The following is a 22,011-nucleotide window of genomic DNA, read 5'->3' as shown; positions in this document are numbered from 1 at the left end:
CAGATCATAGCTGAAGGAGTGTAGGGAAGTCTGATAAAAGCTGTATTGTTCTGTAGCCAGAAATCTAGCACTTGGACTTTGTTCAGATGCTAGAAAATCACATTAAAAAAAAAGGTAAGAAAAAAATGACTCCTTATTGTAAATTTCAACAGCATGCAAATATTTTTCTAAAGAAAAGTGAAGATCAGAGGGAAAGATCAGAAATGAATTAGATCACCTTCAGGTTGGAACGATCCCTGTCCTGAACCCATGCTACATGTTAAATTCTCTCCCACCTCCACAGATACACGTGCAGAGCTAAGTAAAACACAAAATGTGAAAGAGAATTCTCCTTGCTATTTGTAATAAGAGATGATTGTTAAACTATGGAATCTCTGGGATGGTGAGTTTCGTTGGGATTTTTAAAACCACTGGTATTTAACATCTATTTCTATTCCTCCTTAAACTGTCCTGCCCAAATGTCACATCTGGAATGATCGTTCTTTGGAAGTAAATTATTTTTGGAAATCATCAGATCTCAGTTCAAGGAATTTTCCAACCCAGACTACTCACAGGACAGTGATTTAATAGTCTGCTACTTACTGTTCACGGTTTTGTTTTTCACTTGTAAAAAGAGAGATCACATTAATGACCAGTGTCATGAGGAAATATGTCCTTATAAAAATAGCTACAAATACCTGACAAAGTCATTAAGACCTTCTTCCTGTGAGTGTCCTTTTTTACAAAGTTATGACCATTTATTATCTTCATTACCATGAATACAAGTATTAAACTCAAAGGCTATATATTTTCAACAGTGAACAAAATATGTAATTTCTTTTTCCAAGCCTGTTTTGTAGAACATGGTACTTACCTTAGAGGTACATTTTTGGTTTGTGATGGTGCATTCAATTTGACTGGGTCGCAAACTTCCCTTAAGAGCATAATAATTTTTTATCTAGGGATTTGGCTACACTGGAGAGTTGCAGCGCTGTAAACCCACCACCAGCGCTGCAACTTACTCACCGTCCACACTTGCAAGGCACATACAGTGCTGCATCTCCCTGGCTGCAGCGCTGGTTGTACTCCTGATCTGCCTCGGGTATAAAGATTGCAGCACTGGTGATGCAGCGCTGCTCCACAAGTGTGGCCACCAAAAGCGCTGTAATTGGCCTCCGAGGTATTCGGAGGTATCCCAGAATGCCTGTTCAGCCATTCTGCTGTTTTGTTGTGAACTCCGGGCTCCCGGAGCTGCTTATCTAAAAAACACAGTTCGTTTGCTCGAGCAGAGGCAGGCAGGGGAATTTCTTTGGAATGTTCACAGCTTGATAGTGTTTGCTTGAGGAGAGAAGCAACACGGCGGAGGGGTGGGGGGAGTCCGTTTTGGAGCAGCTGCTAGTCTGAAGGCTATTTGCGTTTAGTGAATAAGAGAGGGGTGGAGGAAGGGGTCGAAACTTTTTAAATGATTGAAGGTTGGTGCTGTGTATCTTCCAGTCCTTAGAACGTGCAAGGCAGGGAGCTGACACAGTGTCACCTCCAAAAATCCACTCTCTCTGTGGCCATACTGCAGCGCTGGTAGCTGTCACTGTGGCCACACTGCAGTGCTTTCCCTACATAGCTGTACGAAGACAGTTGTACGAAGACACCTGCAAGTGTAGCCAAGCCCCAGTACTGGAAGTTCCCACTCATCAAATTATCTACCTAACTGAATGACGGGGGACCAGAATTCTGGTCAGTGCTGCACACATGTGAACAATGGAGCACCGAAAGAAGTAGAAAAGATTAATAGAACAATCAGGCTCCTAGAAAGTAGACTTTTTTTCACCCATCCCAATCTGTCCGACAGTTAAGGATATTAGCATAAGGGATGGAAGTCTCTAGTATGAATCTTATTAGTAACAGAAAGCTTGTCTCTTTGTCACAGGCTATCATAATGACCCCAGTGGGGGATTGGTCATATTGGCAGGAATGGTGTAGAATGGAAGGCAGAACTGACCCCTATATTTACCTAGTTAAGTGTAGTTACAAAAAGGTAATTCTGTTTGACACTGTAGATAAATGCATATGTAACTGCATGGGAATTATCTGAGTTTTCCATTTTATTTTAAAACTGCTACCTTTTTAAAACTCAGAAGTAAAGTGCAGGTTACTTATATAGAGAGGAGAGAGGGGAACCTCCACACCCACCAGGATATTTCTTAATGAAATTCACTCAAATTTTTTATTGTCCATTTTTATCTATCCTTTTCTATTTCCTCATATTTTTGTGAATTACCTTCTAACAAAGTGTCCAAATCAGCTCCTGCTGAAAATAATGGAGAGTTTGTCATTTACTTCAATGCGAACAGGAGCAGGCCCATGTTGTTTGGCAATACATGCTATTTGAAAAAGTTCTAATTCTATGAACTGATTACACAGTTTTGTGCAAGATCAGGTGAATGGTGCAAAGATTTTGCTGGAGTACCAGACTGATTCTGTATTAAGATGTACAGTAACGCACAAGAGAGAGGTGGTTACCTTTTTTATTTTTGGGGTAAAACATTACAGTAGGGAATAAACAGCAGATGGCAGCACCAGATGCTAGAGATCCAGCTGGTAGGATTTTAGGATTAAAGTTATCACCATCTGTTGCCAAAGAAAACAGGAAAAGAACATTTATAGCACTTAATTAATATCAATCTGCATAGGAAGTAGCAACCATTTTTTTCTATGAAAGAGTAGTGCATTCTCTGTTGTACCGGACTGGATTTAAAGAATATAATTATGTGCCTTACTAACTGTCCCTGCCAGCAGGTATATGGGATCTTGGGGCGCAATTATCACACAGGTGGGGTGCCAATTAATTTCTTTATTAAAGGAAAAAGGAAGTGGTGAGAATTTAACAATAAAATACGATGGGATGGGGTGTATAGGGTGTTTACAATAGACAATGATGGGGGGGTTCTCTTATTGAACAGTGTAGGGAGTTCTAACAGTGGGGTACAGTAAGTGGGTTCAGCACAATGGGATACAGTACAGTCAATAAGCAACTTAACTTTACATAGGAACAATTTAGATACAGTGTGAAATGCAAAATGTACCAAAAGAAATGCAAAATAAAATGGTAGCTTCTATATAAAATGGTTAGCAATCTTAGATGAATGTATTAAGTGGTTGGTGGCCTTATATACAATGTAACACAATGGTATTAATGTAAATACAAAGTATATCAGCAATATGGGTGATAAGTGAAATTATGCAATGTAGAAAATTACTGACTTAATTGTGAGGCTGTGATAGCACGAGTGTACCTAAAAGCTGGGTTAAGGAACAGGGGGGCGGGGAGTGAATGATTAGTGGCAACTGATGAGAGGAGAGTGCGGCTGGAAGCAGCGAGACACTTTGAAGCCCTGCAAGGTAAGGACAACGGGCTAGAGAGAGGTTTAAAGCACACAGGGGGTGAGATATGTAGCGGGGGAAAACAGACAAAGTTATACAGGGGGAGAAAGAGCAAGGGGTTTGGGAAGTTCGGTGGCAGCAAGGAGTTGTAACAGAGAGACACAGAGAAGCACACGGGGGGATTGGAGCGGGGAAAACAGACAAAGTTATTACAGAGGCGAGAGCAGCAAAAACTTATCTATCTTAACCAACAACTAGGCAAAACAACAAATATCACAATTCTAAGCAAAACTATAACAAGCAACTATATGGAGCACAGAACAGCAAACTATAACAAGGCAGGTGAAACTTACAAGCTTTACAATCTATAGGGAGCAACAAAGAACAAGGCAGGTGAAACTTACAAGCTCATAATCTTAACAAACTATAACTTATTAAACTAAAAACAAAAACCTATGGAGCACCCTCATGCTATGGGAAGTTACAGAGGGCAGAGTGGTATGTGCCCAGGGATGGTGGCTGCAGCAGTGGACAAAGCTGCAAGCAGAGAGCCGGAGGCAAAGCCCACAGGAGTAGAGCTTAGCACGGCACAAACTTATTTTTAGCAGCAAAGTGCTGCAGAGTTTAGGAGAGGTTTTAAGACACAGACCAGGTTTAGCTGAGTCTGTGTGCTGGGGAGACAGAGGCAGCAGCTAAAATAATAAATAAAAGTATAGAGAGTTTCACAGAGGGATTCTTACCAGTCCCAAAGGAAGTAGCAGAGGTAAAGCAGCAAGAACATCAGAAGGCTAGGTAAGGTCTCAATAATCAGGAGATCTCCAGGCAGCAATTCGTTCTTTGTGGGGGGGGGTCAAAACGGGGTACGCTCAAAATAAAACGAGAGCGGAGAAAGGACCCCCCAGAACCCTGGCTGATCAGACCAGGCAGCAATGCAGGAACCTTTTGATCTTAGTTTTAAAAATGTCTGCTTTTAAGGCAAACTCAGCGCAGTTTCCGCAGGACTTCTGATAGGCTCTCTGTCAACGGGGGGGGAGGGGGCAGGGACAAACTGTAGGTGAGCACAGAGACTGTCTGGGCAGAGTCCTGTGCAGTAGGTGACTCAAAAGCACATGAGGCCTATGACGCATGCCCAAGATCTTAAAAACACAATAGGTCTTGCAGCTCTGGACATTGCCTATCTACCCCGAGCCCGGTTTAACAAGGTGATAACAGGAACTAACCCTTTGAACAGGGTAGTGGTCCCACTTAGCACAAGTGGCCATCCCTTTGAGAAGGGCAATGGCTCTTGGTAAACAACTTTAAGGGGCCCTCCCTTTGAGAAGGGCAATGGCTCTTGGTAAACAACTTTAAGGGGCCCTCCCTTTGAGAAGGGCAGTGGCCCTGGTAAACAACTTAACAGCCAGGGAAGGGGCGGCCATAGGAGGAGAACAAAATGGAGTATGGGGACAGCTGTAAGAAAACAAAATGGAATAGGGGGATAGCTGTAACAGACACTAACAACATCTAATGTATCACTATATAATCCAAATAGGCTCCAAGTAGAGGGATTTCAGAACTGATTTAATCCCTGAAAGTCAATTAGGCATAGGCTATTGTTTGGTTTATATACAGTGAGACCCAATTAATGTAAATGAGTCCATAGATTTCATTAAAATTCATACTTTGGATTAAAAAACAACTTTGAACTAACAAATCAGTAACACACTAGCTTTCTCTACTGCTGGACAAAAGATTTGGGGGAGGATTAGAAGAAAATCAGAGCTAAGATAAAAAACAGTGGGCCAGATCCTTTGCTTCCCCATGGTTGCTTTATGCTGCTTTGGTCGCGCATAAGAGCCCAAGAGGTGTTTTAATGGTACCAGCTGGTTCAGGATTTCCCTGTATGGCAGAATCCCCAGGTGGTGCAGAGTCTGCACAACTGTCCCTACCTCACCCTCTGATCCACCTCCCTGCACAGGGAACTTGGCAAGGGGAACGTGTGTGGCAGGACATCCCTTCATTTCAGTGATACTCAGCTGTAATGGCTTCTTTAGACCACTGGCGACAGGGACAAATTAGAGCAGCCATGAGGTTCCTCTGCTAGTGCTAGCCCAGAATTGGGGTATGCAAGTTTATGTACTTTGGAATATTGATGGTCTCTGATTATAAATGTTAATGTAAAGGTTGGCAGAGAGGCTCTTTTAATATATACATTTTACTAAATATTCATAAAAGGACCTAATTCAGCAAAACAGTTGATTTTACACATGAGCTTAATTGACTTGCTGCTTCTGGATCAAAGAAGTTTGGATAAACATAACATGGACTGCCCAGGATTATTTTCCCCACCAAGAATCCCTCTATTAATTTCTTCTGATCCTTCTCCTGTCCCTCAAAGGACATGCCCTCAGGTAACATTCCCTCAGGTGAACAGGGCTGGGATGCAGCTCTTTCTACTTTGCATTAACTAAGTATGACTGCATATTGTACTTTCCAAAAGTCTCCTGCCACCAGCCCAGCACTTTCCCTCTATGCAGCAAAGCTGTTTGCTATTACTTAATTAGCCATTATTTATTTTTAACATAACATTAACACATTAGTAAATCATTGTGTAGCTGGCATAGTAAACAATAGTTACAAGTACTTGCTGGAAAAATACAGTGAAAAATGGACAAGACTAAAAATTAAGCTCTACAGATGGTCTATTTTTTGTGTGGTCTTTATGCTATTCAGATGATTGAGATGATGTTCCTATTATAATTCTCTCTCTCTTTTCACTCTCATCTCTGCTTTTAAAGTGTAGGTCCACACAGAAGAGAGGTTCTGTAAATGTAAAAATGCAGTGTATGGTTCCTTGTCTATTACTGCTGAAGAATTCCCATACTAGATATATTCAATTCACCAGTGAAGAGATTTCTTCTCTAGTGGCCAGCACTGCAAACTCAGCCTCAGACCTGAAAATCAAGCTGGGTTCTTTCCTTCTTGTGCATCATCACTACCATTATTACACTGTCAGTCAGATCTGTACAGCCCCCATCAATGTCAGTGGAATGAACGGGTGTAACTGACTGGAACTAGTAAACAAAGAAATGATGCACAAGAAAGATTAAAATCCAGTTCATGTCATCTTGGCTACACAGACTGTGCAGTATTAAGAGGAGTAAAAAGCAGTAATAACTTATTTTTGCCAATCAAGTCAACAGATGTGTCTGAATGTACACACATCTGTTGAGTAAGAGGGTAACATTTGTACAAAGTGACTTTTTCCATAGAATCTTTTCTCTACATCACTATAATTATTGACTTCTTTTAATTTAAAAAAAAATGTCTCAATTAATTTTTCTCTTCAGTAAACATGAAATTGTACACAAAGAGTAACTTTAACTCATATGCATTATAATAGTAGTTCATTGTACACTTACACTATATTACATAACGATACAAGTTTTTGGTTGATAATACAATGTAACAATACAAGGTTAATATATTTTTTTTCTATAACCATAGATACTCATATATATTTTGCATTACTTCATATATCCTATGCCATGTGAACATGTGGTGGAGATTTGGCACATATGCCATGTGAACATGTGGTGAAGAACCCTATTATTTATTCACCACTGTCTATCTATAATAGCTCCTAGTACGGTAGTATCTGAATGACTTACAGTCTTTAATGTATTTGTCCTCACAACACCCCTGTGAGATAGGGAAGTACTATTATAGCCCCCTCCCCACACACATTTTTTTAAATAGATGGGAAACTGGGACACAGAGATACTAAGGCCCAAATTTATGAAGGTATTTAGGCATTGCCCCACTCTGCACTGCAAGGCCTAAGTCCCATTTTCGAAGGTGACTAAAATGGGACTTAGGCACTGCAATGCTGAGCAGAGCAACATCCAAATATTTCTAAAAATCTGAGCCTAAGTGACTTGATCTTGTACGAAATCTGTAACAGAATAAGGATGTGAATATGGGCCTCCTGAATGTTAGACTAATGCAGTAACCAGTGGGCCATGCATATGCCCTTTTTACAGGAGTGAACTCCATTGAAATCAAATGAAGTTGGATGCCCAGCACTTTTGAAAATCAGGCCATTCATTAGGCACCTACTTATGGATCTAGATGCTTAACTGTAGGCATTTTTAAAAAAAAATTCAGCCAAAATAAAGTAACATTCCAAAGTTGGTACAGAAACAAAAAAAATAGGGTCCATTTTGTTAATGTTCATGTAGCTTCTTGCATATAAATTGGAGTTAGAATTGGTCCCATTAATCTTGGCTTCTTCATCAAATTCAGTGGAAAAACTGCAGTCTCTTTACTTATTTGTCATTGTATTCTGAGTTGCTGGGCTTTGAAAATGCAAAACCCAATGATTTAATTTATTGTTAAGTCTAACATTTAAAAAATGTAAATCTCTGGAATGATTAAAGTACAAGGAAACATTAGGGCTCATGTTAATTAAATACAAACATCTGATGTCTGTTAAAACATACTAGAAAATGCAAAGCCTGCTTAAGCAGCTCAACATAATCTCTTAATGACCTATAGTGCATAATGGCCTCTTCTGGGGATATATCTCCCACTGGAACATGGAAAATGAGAATCCAAATATCTCCTTTCAACAAGAAAGATCAAAGAAACAGGGATAAATAGGATTAGAATATTTTATACCTTCCCTTCTGAACACATTATTCCCCCCCTTACTCCACCCTTGCTCAGCTGGGAAGAATTTGCATGGAGCAAAAAGATGCCTTTGAAAGAAGTAGGCCTTGAAATTTAAGATCTGATTAAAGTTCACTCATCTCTAGTCTCTGGGGTATCTACAGCAAAACAATCATGTCTCTTTCATAGGTCGTATGCATAATAATTTACCTTATCTGGTACGGCTGGTGCACCCCCACATGTTTGTTGAACTTTACTAGATTGATCAGTACGTGCTGCAGATACAAGGCCAGAGCTAGGGCCTTTCACAGATTTTGGGGGGTTAGAGCTTGAAGGGCCCAGGCCACCATCCTTTGGTTTACAACTCCTTTGGTGCACAGGGAGACGATCAGGAAGAAAAGTGCGACCACAGTTTTCACAGGGTAAGAGCTGAGCTTGAGCACTCTGATAAGCTGTCTCATTTGCAGCCTTAATGTCGTAGGTGCCATCAGTAAGGGACTGTGGTTTAGCAGGCTCTGCTCTTCTGAGATGCTTTGGTAATTTGTCATTTTCAATATGCCACTTCTCCAAGCATTTTGGTTCATGTATGGCAAGAGATTGTGACCCAAATTCTCTGCCACAGATATAGCACACCCTAAAGCCAGGTCTCTTTGATGGAATGACTGGTCGATTCAACTGACTCTGAGACATGCTTGCAGTGTTTGACCGTTTTGATATTATTACAGTGCCTGGTCTTCTTTTCCCAGGGCTTGCTTTTACTACGGAATCTAAACTCACTATGTCTGGCAAAACTGTGGGAAGATCTGACACACTGGATGTTGCAATCTGTTTTGAAGGCAGAATGGCAGAGATATTAGCAGGGGCCTTTCCAGCACTTGGCAGAGTTTTATTATGCTGGCTCAAACTCTTTTTCTTTACAGTTGTTTCCATGAAGAATACAATGTTCCAGGAATGTTCTCTCAACTTTACTTGAGATTGCCTTTTTTCAATGTGATGCTCATTTTTGTTGACTTTGCTTCGCAGGTTAGAAGTTACCAGAGTGTAGGGGAGCTGCATCAAGTTGAGGCATATTAGCACCAATCAGATTGTGATGTTTCAGTGGCAGGGGTTTGTGGGGGGTTTTTGTTGCAGTTTTTTTTCTTTTGCCTTTTTGCTTTGTTTTATCCTGAAACAAATTATATAAGAAGAAATTAATAAACACTATTTCTTGTTAAAGGTTGGCAACCAGGGGTAAAGTAGACTCTATTTACCTTACCATGATGCTATACTTTCAAGTGCCATAAAAATAAGCAAGGCCATCTAAGATGGTCGATCCACAATGTCATCTGCTAAATTATTTTATTATATAAATCTGAAACTCAAAACTGTAAACTTGCAGGGTGCACAGCCATGAGAAGCAAAATATGGATACAAGATTTGTATGAACCCAGGTGAATCAAAACTGCTGAGCCTCATACAATTGTAAACATAACCCACAATTTGTTACTTTCATACCTGACCAAAATGATACTTCATGAAATTTCCCAGTGCTAGTGCATGACCTTCATCAGCAGTGTCCACCCTTCATCAAACCATGACCCTGCTGATAGCATTCTGTAGGTCCACGGATGAGTGTGAGATGGGTTGGCAGTCCAGGGAGACATATATCATGTCCTCTCTCTTCCGTCCTGTGTGATTTTGAAAAGCTCTAACTCATTGCTAAATTGCTTTTCTTTTCCTTGAAGCATGGCTCTGCTGGAACCTGGTGCCAGATAATGGAAAGGGACCATTGGGCCCCCCGAATCAAAGTAGAGGCACAAAAACTCTTTGCAGAAGGCCTTTGCTTCCTAAGGAAATCTGCCTTCCCTCCCACAAAGAAACAACATGGGAGTAACTGCACAGGATTCCCCTTATAGAATTTTCCTTCCTTGGAGTTCCTTGTGGAAGGAGCAATCTGCCCCTCACCTGTTTTCCTCAGAGGGACAAGTTTTTGCCTCCCCTGTTTTCATCTTTATGCCCCTCTTAAAATAATAATACTTTGCATAGCTACAGCACCTATAATTATAGAATCACAAAGTGCTTTACACATATTAGTTAATACTCACAACATTCTCGTGCTCCAGAGAAGTATTATTTTGTAGAGGAAGAATTGAGGCATAGAGAACTAAATTCAGAAGTGGTGTAAGTGGGTGTACTTCACTGACCTAACTGTTTACAGCGGGTTTGAGTTTAACCCTTGTCTAGGCCACACAGCAAGAGACAGTAGATGAGGTGAGAACAGAACAGAAATCTCCTGTTTCACAACCCACTTACCTGTTGGGCAGTTTGGTCATGAAAGATTACCATGCTTTCCCAATTTTACTAAAGGAACAACAATACTATCAATGACATTTAAGTTTGATAAACAAAACCTTTACACAACCCGTGTCTGAAACTATATATAAGAGTGCAAGGTCAAAGTCTCCTCTCACTTATACTAGTCTAAACCTGAAGTAATTCTGTGGTAGGCAATAGAGTTATATTGACGTAAAATCAGTAAGTAAGAAGAGAATCAGGCCCCTACCACCCAAAAGGAACGTTAAAAATACTGAAAAAATTGACCTGTCATAAATCCAGTTTTGCAGTAAAAAATCTACTCCATCTTTGAAGTCAACCATGGTAAAAATATTATGTGCCTCATCTCAAGAAAAATACAGGAAATATTGACCATTCCATCTGATCTAAGATTTGTATTTTGATCATTTTTGCATATGTAACATATAAACTAATGTCTTGCTGTAACTTACTTTTTATCTCCATGACATCATCCTTCCAAGCATTTCTGATTTAGTGTTGACTGAAAAACAAATTCATGGCCGCGGATGTAACAAATTCGAAAATCCAGACAGCATTCTGGCTGACGAAGGTGATTCTGCATGAAAGAAAAGAATACAAGACATGTAACTGACAGACTAGATAAAAACCATTAATATGAAGTTTTGAACTACATGTATTTCTTGAATTGAATTTTAAATTTACCATGCAACTGGGAAATTAAATTAGCAATGAAGTTTGGATTATAACACTTCCTTGGAGAAAGCAACAAAACAAACTGTACATCCTTTGATACAAGATAAAAGGACGTAATTTTAGCAAGGGTTTCTGGGAACAACTAAATAAAAAATAATCACACAACCATATATTTTGTTAATTTTGGATGAATTTTATACAAAGGTTGGCTACTAATAAAAAATACAGATTCCTGCTGGAACTATAGTTTTTCGGTTTATGACACGCCTTGAGCTCAATTTTCAAACTTAGTTTCCTGAAAGTGAAATTTTCAGTGAAACTTTGTGGAAATGGAACCTTAATGACAAAAATAAATCTTCATTAATGTCTGCAGCTGTTAGCACAGCACAGTTGTGGGAGTGGGAGCCGGATTCTCCTCTGAGTTCCATATCATCAGCGGAATTGCAAACCCAGTTGTCGGGGTTCCTTCCCCACTCTGAACTCTAGGGTACAGATGTGGGGACCCGCATGAAAGCCCCCTAAGCTTATTTCTATCAGTGTAGGTTAAAACCTGGTATGCTGCCACCACCAACTGATTTAACAAGAACCAGGGAAAGGACCACTTGGAGTTCCTCTTCCTCCAAAATATCCCTCCAAGCCCTTACCCCCACTTTCCTGGGGAGGCTTGAGAATAATATCCTAATCAAATGGTTACAAAGTGATAAAAGACACAAAGTCCTGGGTCTTGGGACAATGGAAAAATCAGTCAGGTTCTTAAAAGAAGGGTTTTATTAAAAAGAAAAGGTAAAAATCATCTCTGTAAAATCAGGATGGAAAATAACTTTACAGGGTAAGCAGATTCAAAGAGCTCACAGGAACCCCTTCTAGCCTTAGTTTCAAAGTTATAACAAAACAGGTATAAACATCCCTCTAGCAAAGGGAACATTCACAAATTGAGGAAACAAAGATAAACTAACACGCCTTGCCTGGCTGTTACTTACAAGTTTGAAATATGAAAGACTTGTTCAGAAAGATTTGGAGAACATGGATTGATGTCCAGTCCCTCTTAGTCCCAAGGGTGAACACCACCAAAACAAAGAGCACAAACAAAATCCTTCTCTCCTCTCCCCAAGATTTGAAAGTATCTTGTCCCCTTAGTGGTCCTTTGGGTCAGGTGTCAGTCAGGTTAGCTGGGCTTCTTAACCCTTTACAGGTAAAAGGATTTTGGTGAACTCTGGCCAGGAGGGATTTTATAGTATTGTATACAGGAGAGTTGTTACCCATCCCTTTATAGTTATGACACCCATTCTAACAGCAGGGCCAAATTCTGCTCTCAGATATGCTTCAGCAATTTGATTGAAGATGAACTTTATTAATGGAGGTGATGCATATACAGGAAGAAGAACCCAACTTGACTTTTAGAACCCAAGAGGGACTTGCAAGTTTTACTTATAAACATAGAAAATGGAATATGCATGAAATGGAGGCATTAAAAACAAAGAAGCACAATAAACAGAGATACATGGTGCTTTTTTTATAGAGTCACTTTTCAGAGTAAAACTGCACTGTATAAGCTGCGCTACCAAGCACCGTCAATATGCCTTACTTCACTAGGAGTTCAGAGGGTTCAGCACTGCACATGAAATGCTAAATGACTCACATGATCAGAATCATTACTAGAACATTTAGATCCCACAGCTGGATACTCAGATAGACATTTAAATGCGTAAAACAGGCATTTTCTAAGAAGATATTTAGATTTTGAAGAAATTGCCCATTTTCCATGCTTAAGTGTTGATTTAAGTATTCAAATATAGGTGTGGGGTGTTCCTGTTTATTAATGTAATCACTTATATTGCAACCATCATGAAATATATTGCTAGCACTTGGCCATAAGAGACCATTCACTGCCATGACCAATACCAAGCACAATGAACATCCCAGCAGCTTTTAATGAGATTGCTACTTAGCATTTATATCAAATTTCAATTTGCTCCACAATTTCAAAACACTAAATCATTGATTAATTAAACTTCACTGGTTGAAAGCTAAGCTTTATTGTCCCAATTTTACAGCTAGGGAAACTGATAAAGAGATGTTAAGTGACTTGCCCAAAGCTTCAGAGTGTCAGTGGAATAGACAAAAAATGAACTGTGTACTTCCTAACAACCAGTCGTATGCTCTGAACACCAAATCTGTTAAAATCAGTGAAATACCATCTCAGATAAATGCATTTTCTGCTGCATCTACATATTTAACAACCCTAATCCTATGTACCTTTGTAGTACTTGACATCAGAAGATCTCAAAGCCTTTTACAAACATGAATGAACTAAGCTTCACAACAAGCATGTAGGATAAGCACTGTTATCCCTACTTAACAGATGAAGAAACTGAGGCACAGAGCAGTTACGTGACTGACACAAGCTCACATAGCAAATCTGTGGCAGTGCCAGGAATAAAATCTAGATCTTCCAACTATTTGACCATTCTCCTTCCTAATGGCCCCAGAGTCAGGCTCTGGCCACTCACAAGAAGGAGCAAATTCTGAAGCAAAGGACGTGGCTATTCATCTTCAAGAATTCAGCTCCCAACATGTTTCAGCATTGGGATTTTTGCCTTTCTTATAGTTTCTGTAAATTGTCCCCTTGATATATGTATATACTTTACATGTAAGTCCTACTAAATGCAAGGTGAGCTATGTGAATACCATTCTCAACACACTATTTGACAAATTTAGCTCCCTTTTCTGTTTGCAAGTTATCCACAGAGAGTTAGACTTTTATCAATTTGTTAGTTATTCAAAATTATTTGATAATTTTTACTTAGTGGTATTGAGTACTTAAAGACACAACATAAGAAGAACTCAAATGCAGGGGCCTAGTCATCCTTGCCATTAACTAGTAACAGAAACACAAAAATAACAAAAGCCAAAGTAGGATCGCTTTTCTGGACCTAACCCCACCCTTAATATTTTAACGGGACATATTCCAGGCCAGAGGTTTCTCACAGACTATTTGCTGGGACTATTGCTTCATGCATTTGGGTTTTGCAATTTGCTATTCATACTGGGAGTGATATTCACTCCTCAATGGAAGATGAAGACAATGCTTTTGCATCACTTTAGTCTTCCAGTGTGGCTAAAGCAGAGCATAGGCCTTGCACTGGCCCACTGCACATGGGTAAATTTAGCACAGATTGTATGCACTTTAGTGCAGGAACTGTCAGGGACCGACCACTAACTAAGGCCTCGTGGGGCTAGTGTAAAACAGATAAAAAGTAATAAAAATATGAGTGGTCACCAGAGTTGCATGTTATTCTTTCTGTTGCCAGTCTCACAAATAGCTGTCAAGTTAGTTGCACTAACACTACTGGTATGGATTGTGGCTGTGTATTCCCAGGATATCATGACACTCTCTCACTCTGACAAAGTCAAATTGGCTCATGCAAAAGTTTGGGGAGAGTGAGTACAAGGGGTTGTGAATGCCATCAAAGCAAATCTGTAATTTTTGTAAGAACAAGTGACTGTGAACAACTATTTTGAAATATGCAGGTAGCTCTCCTGCAAACACATTAGGGAAAATATATATTCCGAGTTTAACATCATCTTCTCTAAAATTCCGAGGTATCATTACAGCTTATATAATGACATTGTAAAGTACAAGGGTGTAAAAGCCTGTAATTTTTGAGGCTATGTTTGTACGGTATGTCCTTATGCACATTAAAATACGTCACTGTGATATTTTTGTCTGCAGTATCAAAAGGGTTGCTAGCCAGCGTACACCAATTCATCACAAGAGTGTGAAACTGAAATGTCCAGTGAAGAAAAATTACTACCAACTAACGGCCATACAAAGGTTATAAACAAGTTAGTTCCAGATACTATAGTAATCAACAATAAACAAGAAGCTTAGCGGGTTTGCAGAAAGCCTGGTCTTTTTTAGAGCAAGAACTTTTGCCTCATCACTTTAATGCGGAAAACATCCACTTCTCCACTCCCTGCCAACTATCTAGCTTAGGAAAAAAAGTTGTATATATAATGAGTCTGCAAGCCCCTTACCTTTCATAGGGGTCTGAATTTTCTGGCTTTTACTTCCCTGGGGTTCAGTTCTTCACCCCACAAATGACTCTAATCACTGAATGTGTGGTGGGGTGTGCTCCACAACAGGAGCACATGGTTCCAGAACTCATTTGAATTCATTGGCCAACAAAGCCTAGTAATAAGGCAGCTGTAACTACATGGCCCTTTCAAATAATGGAAAAGGGATTCCTAGGAGGACTGCTTATTGAACACAAGTTGGAAGGTAGCCAAGGCCTTTTAATGGGATGAAGGAAATGGAGACACCAATGGGTCACAATGGGAGGAAATAAGGGTTGTTGGAGAGTCATGGGAAGTGAATGTCAGAAAGTTCAGCTAAATTTCAAAGAGTCTCTGAACCTAGTGAGGTTGTACTCATCATCTTCTCTTCTATTTACTGATTTAGGTCAGATTGATTATTATGTTGCCTGAAAGGATTTGAAAGTAACATCAAGCAATACACTGACTCCCACATGAAGAGTGTTGTCTGACTCAAGCTATTTTATTATTAACAATGAATAAAACAATAAAAGAAGCTATAAACAACCTATTAACAATAGGATTTCCAAGCTTGCTGTTGAAATACTTACACAATTATTCTTCCTTATGGGGATTACACCATTTGGTCTACATTTCTTCCTGCCAAATTGACATTTGTTTGTTAGAAAGTAAATATAAATTCAGTGTGAACTGAAAATGTACTTGAAGACTTCAAAACCCCCTTTGTCTAGCTTAAATCATAAAATACATTGTATTCATTCAGGTTGTGGAATTAATGTTTCTGTGTAAAAGGTAAAATAAAATTTTTTTCTTTTCTAAATGATACAACATTGGAAACCAGTTATGGTTTGCTATCTTAGGCCTGGTCTACACTGGGGGGCGGGTGTTGATGTAAGATACGCAACTTCAGCTACGGGAATAGCGTAGCTGAAGTCGACGTATCTTATTTCGACTTACTTCCCATCCTCACGGCCCGGGATTGATGGCCACGGCTCCCCCATCGACTCCGCTTCCGCCGCTCACCCTGGTGGAATTCCGGAGTCGATGGGAGCATGTTCAGGGATCAATATATCACGTCTAGATGAGTTGCGATATCGATTCCCAATAGATCGATCGCTACCCGCCGATCCAGCGGGTAGTCTGGAGGTACCCTTATATAGCTCTTTTAGCCCATACCTGAGACCCTCTGCAGTTCCCACGGAGAGCAGCAATTCTAAAAATAATCGACTTGTCTGATTCAATTAAAAACAAGTGGAATAAAATGGCTAGTTCAGCTTCAGGCTGAGAGTGACAGTTTATATATAACAGCCCAGAATCAAAAGTGTGTAATCAATATATGTTCAACCACCCACCTTCCTGTTCTGTATGGGGAATAGGACCTGTAGCATATCAAATTTTTTAACTAATCCTAATCAAAAGTTGTAACAATGGCATCTTAACCAATACATATTATTTTCTCTTAGCTGTTCTGTGTGGGTCAAGCATTCAGTTTGAAACGGTTCCACCAATAGGTTCAGGAGGAGCATAACTCACTGACATGGCTATTATTCTGATGGTTGTGGAGTTCTTTCATGGCTCTGTTGGACTTGGAATCTCTCTAGATTCGCTTATGTAAACAACCCCTCAAACCCCATTAGCAGGCCATTTTCTGAGTTTGGATTCCTTAACTGAATTCTAGCCAACAAAACACATCTATGCTGTCCAAGGGATTAAATTGGCCAATGCTAGTAATCCTCAACACTTCACCTTTTCACTTAGCAGGAATGCCACATGGACAATTCACAACCACAAAACAATGTGTAGCTTTTGGAAGATCACATGACATAAAGTCTCCTGGTGCCAGGATAGACTACTGCTTATTCAACCATAAAACGAAAAATAAGTAAAATTAATCATACCTTCCAAAAAACATTCTGTTTTATAAATACTAACTTGAAGTTCTGCACACTTAAGTCCTTAATCAGTCAAAACTCACACAGAATTTAATGGGAGTTTCACCTAATAAGGCCTGTAGAATTTGGCCTGTTGCCTTTTCCCTTCATCATCATGTAAGAGTTCATCTGCTCCTGCTGCTTATCCTTTACTTGATGTCTGAGGGCGTCATTTCCCACTTGTGACTGCATATTTATTTTCTCATTAACCCATGAAAATGAAAGGGGTCTCAGACAGGCTAAAATAAAATTTATAATCTCATTTGTGACATCACATTTGGGTTTTATAGAAATTATAAAATTGCAGTCATGTTTCCAACATCACATGAGGCATGAACATTATTATTATAATTCATTATTCATATCACAGTAGCAATTAGAGGCCCAGGACAAGCTCAGGGCCCGTCTGCAGGGGAATATACAAATACATAATAAGAGACAGTCTGTGCCTTGAAGAGATTATAATCTAAACAGACAAAATAGACAAAGGGTGGGAGCGGAAACAGCAGCACAGAGATGTGAAGTGATTTGCCCAAGGTCATACAGGAGGTCAGTTGCAGAGTCAGGAATTGGTATATCTAATGATAGACTAACTACCCGTTTAGGACGAATCTGCCCTATTTCTCAGCAGTTTGTCCTGAATCTGGTATTCTCAGTTTTGAGACATAGAGACACCCAGAACACCCCCACAGGGCTGAAGCTGGGAGCCTAGAGCCCCAGTGCACCCCAGGGGGACGAAGCTGGGGGCCCAATGTGCCCCCTGCAGCTGAATCCCAGAACCCCTCCTCCTTCTGGGCCCTGGAATTTTTACAGTATGTTGTGGGGAGACTCAGAAAGAAAAAAGTTGAAAACGCCTGGACTAGATGGTCTGATCCAATATGCCAATGCCTATGTTCCTAAACGGGATATCCCTGTTCTTAAAATCAAAGATAACAGTATACAGAAACATCAAACAACAATTTAGGGAAGAAAATGAAGATGAACAACATATTGAATTGAAGTTTTAGGGGAAACTCAGGGAGACAGATGTAATTACCTGAAGTGTAATACCGCTTGGATGACAAGTTTAAAACCCTATGTTTTATTAAAAATTTTGTGTGATCCTTAATCAATACAGATGGCTAAAAGCACAGTTTCACATCTCATCTGAACCAGCAACACAGTACTCCCTAATATCCTGCTGGGACATTGATATTGTAGAAGGAAGAGTCCTCCTGCTGTATGTAAACAGTGCTTAGGAGGCCAGCGCCCAAATACTAAGCCAGCCAGGCACCACATGAGCTCTGGCAGGATTACAGTACAAGATCATTGCATAGGTGGCAGATCAGTCATTTACTAGATGTCCTACCTCATAAGTTAGTGATGTGTCTTTAACATAGCCTAAAAGTTTGTTTTTTTATTGTTTTAAAAAAACTGGGCTACTGCACCAAGCACAGTGCAGTCTCTTTGCTATGAAGTCGACATTTTTAATGACTGTGGCAGTGACCAATGTGGGATGCCACAGATTAGATTTACGGGATCGAGTCCTTGATTGCTCCCATGCTGCTTTGGAGATTTCACAATTTGCTACTTTTGACTTTGCTTTCTCCTCATTTTCTTTCTTTCCCTGTGTTTGAAGTTGTTTTTCATTTATTTGTTTACACTATCTAGTATCCTATCTTATAATTCTTCAGATACAAGGGCTTTATTACATTTCATGAGCCTATGGAAAAAAAGATATAGGGCAGCAGCATGAAATACCCCCAGATATTATGGGTTAAATGAAGAAACATCCAAGCTCTGTGCTATAAAACAATAGTTTCATCTGGTCTGAAGTAAAATCCTTCCTCTTTCCAGTGAAGTCCCAGGTCACTGGATTAATGAAAATTCCAATTGGAATAAAAAATTGGTAATTTTGCATTAAAACTAATTATGTTAAATAATAATTTGGGCAATCAGTCCATCAGGTATAATCTTAGATGGGATTCTTTTTACATACATCTGCATAAACTTAGTGTACTTCAGAAAAAATTAAACAAAGAGCATATGTATTTTTGTTACTATATTTTGCCATCATTTTTGCATTTTATAGGAAACATTGGTTTCTGGTAACCACTTATCAGCACCTTACCTATACAGCTAATCATTAGAACTACTGGATGATCCTCAATGTGATCTGGTGCAATCAATAATTTACGTGCCAGCAGTGGCTATTGTACACATCAGGTAATATTTCTGTTTCTAAATTTCAGTGTTCACTTGCATACACTATTTAAAGCTTTGTCAAGGAGACTTGTACAGGGGAGCTCCACAAAATAAATATAGTGCTTTCCCAGTAAGTAAGCCACATGCCTAATTATCACCAATTCATCAATTTGGGGCAAGGGGTCCCACCCAAATCCTTCCCCCATCTCCACTCACCAAACTGGGAGATCTGCAGGAATCTTTCCCACTGGGCTTTTTGGACTTGATGTCCTGGCATGAGGGCTTAACGAATTAATTTTTATAACATCTTTGTGAGTTAGGGAAGTACTATCAACTGAGTCTGAACTTGAGATACAGAGGCACAGACTGATTAAGTGATTCACCCAAAGCCACAAAACAAGACGGTAATAGAGATGGGATTATAACTCAGATATTCTTAACTCTTGGCCCTGCATTTAATTCGCTACACAACACAGTTCCCCTGAACATAAGAATATAAGAACAGCTGTACCGTGTCAGACCAAAGGTTCATCTAGCCCAGTATCCTGCCTACTGACAGTGACCAATGCCAGGTGCCCCAGAGGGAGTGAACCTAACAGGTAATGATATATGGGACCCGTTCCAAACACCTAATCATTCCAAACCCCTAATCATTTTAGTTGCCCTTCTCTGAACCTTTTCTAGTGCCAGAATATCTTTTTTTGAGATGAGGAGACCACATCTGTACGCAGCATTCAAGATGTGGGCATACCATCGATTTATATAAAGACAATAATATATTCTCCTTCTTATTCTCGATCCCCTTTTTAATGATTCCTAACATCCTGTTTGCTTTTTTGACCACCTCTGCACACTACGTGGACATTTTCAGAGGACTATCCACGATGGCTCCAAGATCTTTTTCCTGATTCATTGTAGCTAAATTAGCCCCCATCATATTGTATGTATATTTGGGGTTATTTTTTCCAATGTGCATTACTTTACATTTATCCATATTAAATTTCATTTTCCATTTTGTTGCCCAATCACTTAGTTTTGAGAGATCTTTTTGAAGTTCTTCACAGTCTGCTTTAGTCTTAACTATCTTGAACAGTTTAGTATCATCTGCAAACTTTGCCAACTTCCTGTTTACCCCTTTCTCCAGATCATTTATGAATAAGTTGAATAGGATTGGTGAAGGCTAACAAGATAAAGGATCACAATGTACATAAAAGGATGTTACAAGGAGGAGAGAGAAAAATTATTCTCCTTAAACTCTGAGGATAGGACAAGCAGCAATGGGTTTAAATTGCAGTAAGGATGTTTAGGTGGGACATTAGGAAAAAACTTCCTAACTGTCAGGGTGATTAAACACTGGAATAAATTGCCCTGGGAGGCTGTGGAATCTCTATCACCGTGGATTTTTAAGAGCAGGTTGGACAAACATCTTAGTCCTGCCATGAGTGTGGGGGAGTGTGGACTAGCTGACCTCTCAAGGTCCCTTCCAGTCCTATGATTCTATGATTCTAATGTCACTTTACTGCAAATGTCATAAGCAGGAATTTCATGTTTGCTTTGTTCAGTGGGTAAAATGGAAACTTCACTGTTTTTCCTCTCTTGGTGCCTTAAAGAAATTAACAGAATTATCTGAACCAAAGGCCAGAAGGAGCTGGATGAAGTGTAAACCTTGTAATGAAACAAACCTATCAATGACTATTTATTTTAAATATTTATTTTGGTTTAAAGGGCCATGCTGCAGTTTGGATCCACATCCCAACTTTCCTAAGACCAGGAGTGTTCTGATCCAGAGTTATGGTTCAAGTTCATCTTTGTAAAAGAGAGAAAAGTGCACATCTTAAACAGCAGATTTAGAAGAACACAAAACAAAGCACATTTTTCCTGCTCTGCACGTGTAACTTTTTCTGACTTACCTTGTGATTTCAGCACCTAATCCCCCACATACTGATCCCTGCTGTGAGCATCCAGGAGTGGGCAGGGAACTGGCAGCAGCACAGTCCCTTCTCTCTTTCAGGGCTTGGAAGGTTAGCATTTTCTGTTGCTATGGTAATAGGAATCTCCCTTTTGTCTCCCACGTGTTGCCCAGCAACGTGTCAACAAATGTAAATTCACAGAGCCTTTCAGAAGCTGATTGGCCAGCTTCATTGTTTGGTTAGAAAAAGGAACCAGGAGGTGTGTTCAGGAAAAAACAATGGGAGGGAGTCTTTGCAATTCCCATAAGCATCTTCAGTGGAGTGGGATGCGAGGGTGCAGCAGCTGGAAGTTGCTCCAGATTTCCCTCTTGGTGCTTTATCATTGACCTACACCAGGTAAAGAGGAAGGAACAGAACTCTCCCCACTCTGCAAATACTCCATAATCAGTAATCACAGACCTACATGAGGTGAGGTCGGATGTGTAGGATGCAGGAGGACCTGCAGCTGGAATACCTGCCCCCTACCAGTTGTTGTACAGTTATAACATGTATGATGTCAGTGTGTGGTAGGACATGTAGATGGATACCCTTAAATTACATAATCAGTCAGCAGTGCATGTGTCATGACTTGAACCTCCTGGGCACACGTCTTCGTCAACACTGGTTTCTCTGGGCTGCAAGTACAGCTTTTTATCCCTCTAATCTTCTTCACAGGACAGTTGCCTGTAAATATTTGGTGATCTTGGATGCTTTTCTTAACTCTATCTTGAGGGCCCTGCAGATCTCTTCAAAACCCACTGACTGACTATGCCTCTGTGACTGAAGTCCTAGTGGGGAGCCAGCTATGGTAACTCAATTAGGGTGAATTGCAAAGAAGGGGGCAGCCAATCTCCATAAAGCTGCTGGATAGTCCAATACTTAGATTTACCAAGCCA

The 22,011-nt window shown here is 39.9% G+C and overlaps 1 protein-coding gene across 2 annotated transcripts in view; it reads right to left on the bottom strand.

The window, feature by feature from the left end:
* ZNF475 (zinc finger protein 475) overlaps window positions 1-21,172 on the bottom strand; it is a 31,562-nt gene extending 10,390 nt beyond the window's left edge. For both annotated transcript variants that reach the window (XR_012656127.1, XM_032790780.2), the window contains exons 1-3: window positions 21,077-21,172; window positions 10,773-10,897; window positions 8,218-9,172 (exon numbers count right to left, since the gene is read on the bottom strand). Coding sequence is in view for 1 of the 2 variants with exons in the window: in XM_032790780.2 (XP_032646671.1) it covers window positions 8,218-9,063 (846 nt within the window). In the remaining variant the exon portion in view is untranslated. The remainder of the gene's footprint in view (window positions 1-8,217; window positions 9,173-10,772; window positions 10,898-21,076) is intronic.
* Window positions 21,173-22,011: the final 839 nt, after the last annotated feature.

The sequence above is a fragment of the Chelonoidis abingdonii genome, chromosome 6 (genome assembly GCF_003597395.2).
Source record: "Chelonoidis abingdonii isolate Lonesome George chromosome 6, CheloAbing_2.0, whole genome shotgun sequence".
Taxonomy (NCBI): Eukaryota; Metazoa; Chordata; order Testudines; family Testudinidae; genus Chelonoidis; species Chelonoidis abingdonii.
Note: the sequence above shows the minus strand (reverse complement) of the source record. Positions and strands in the feature narration are given on the sequence as shown.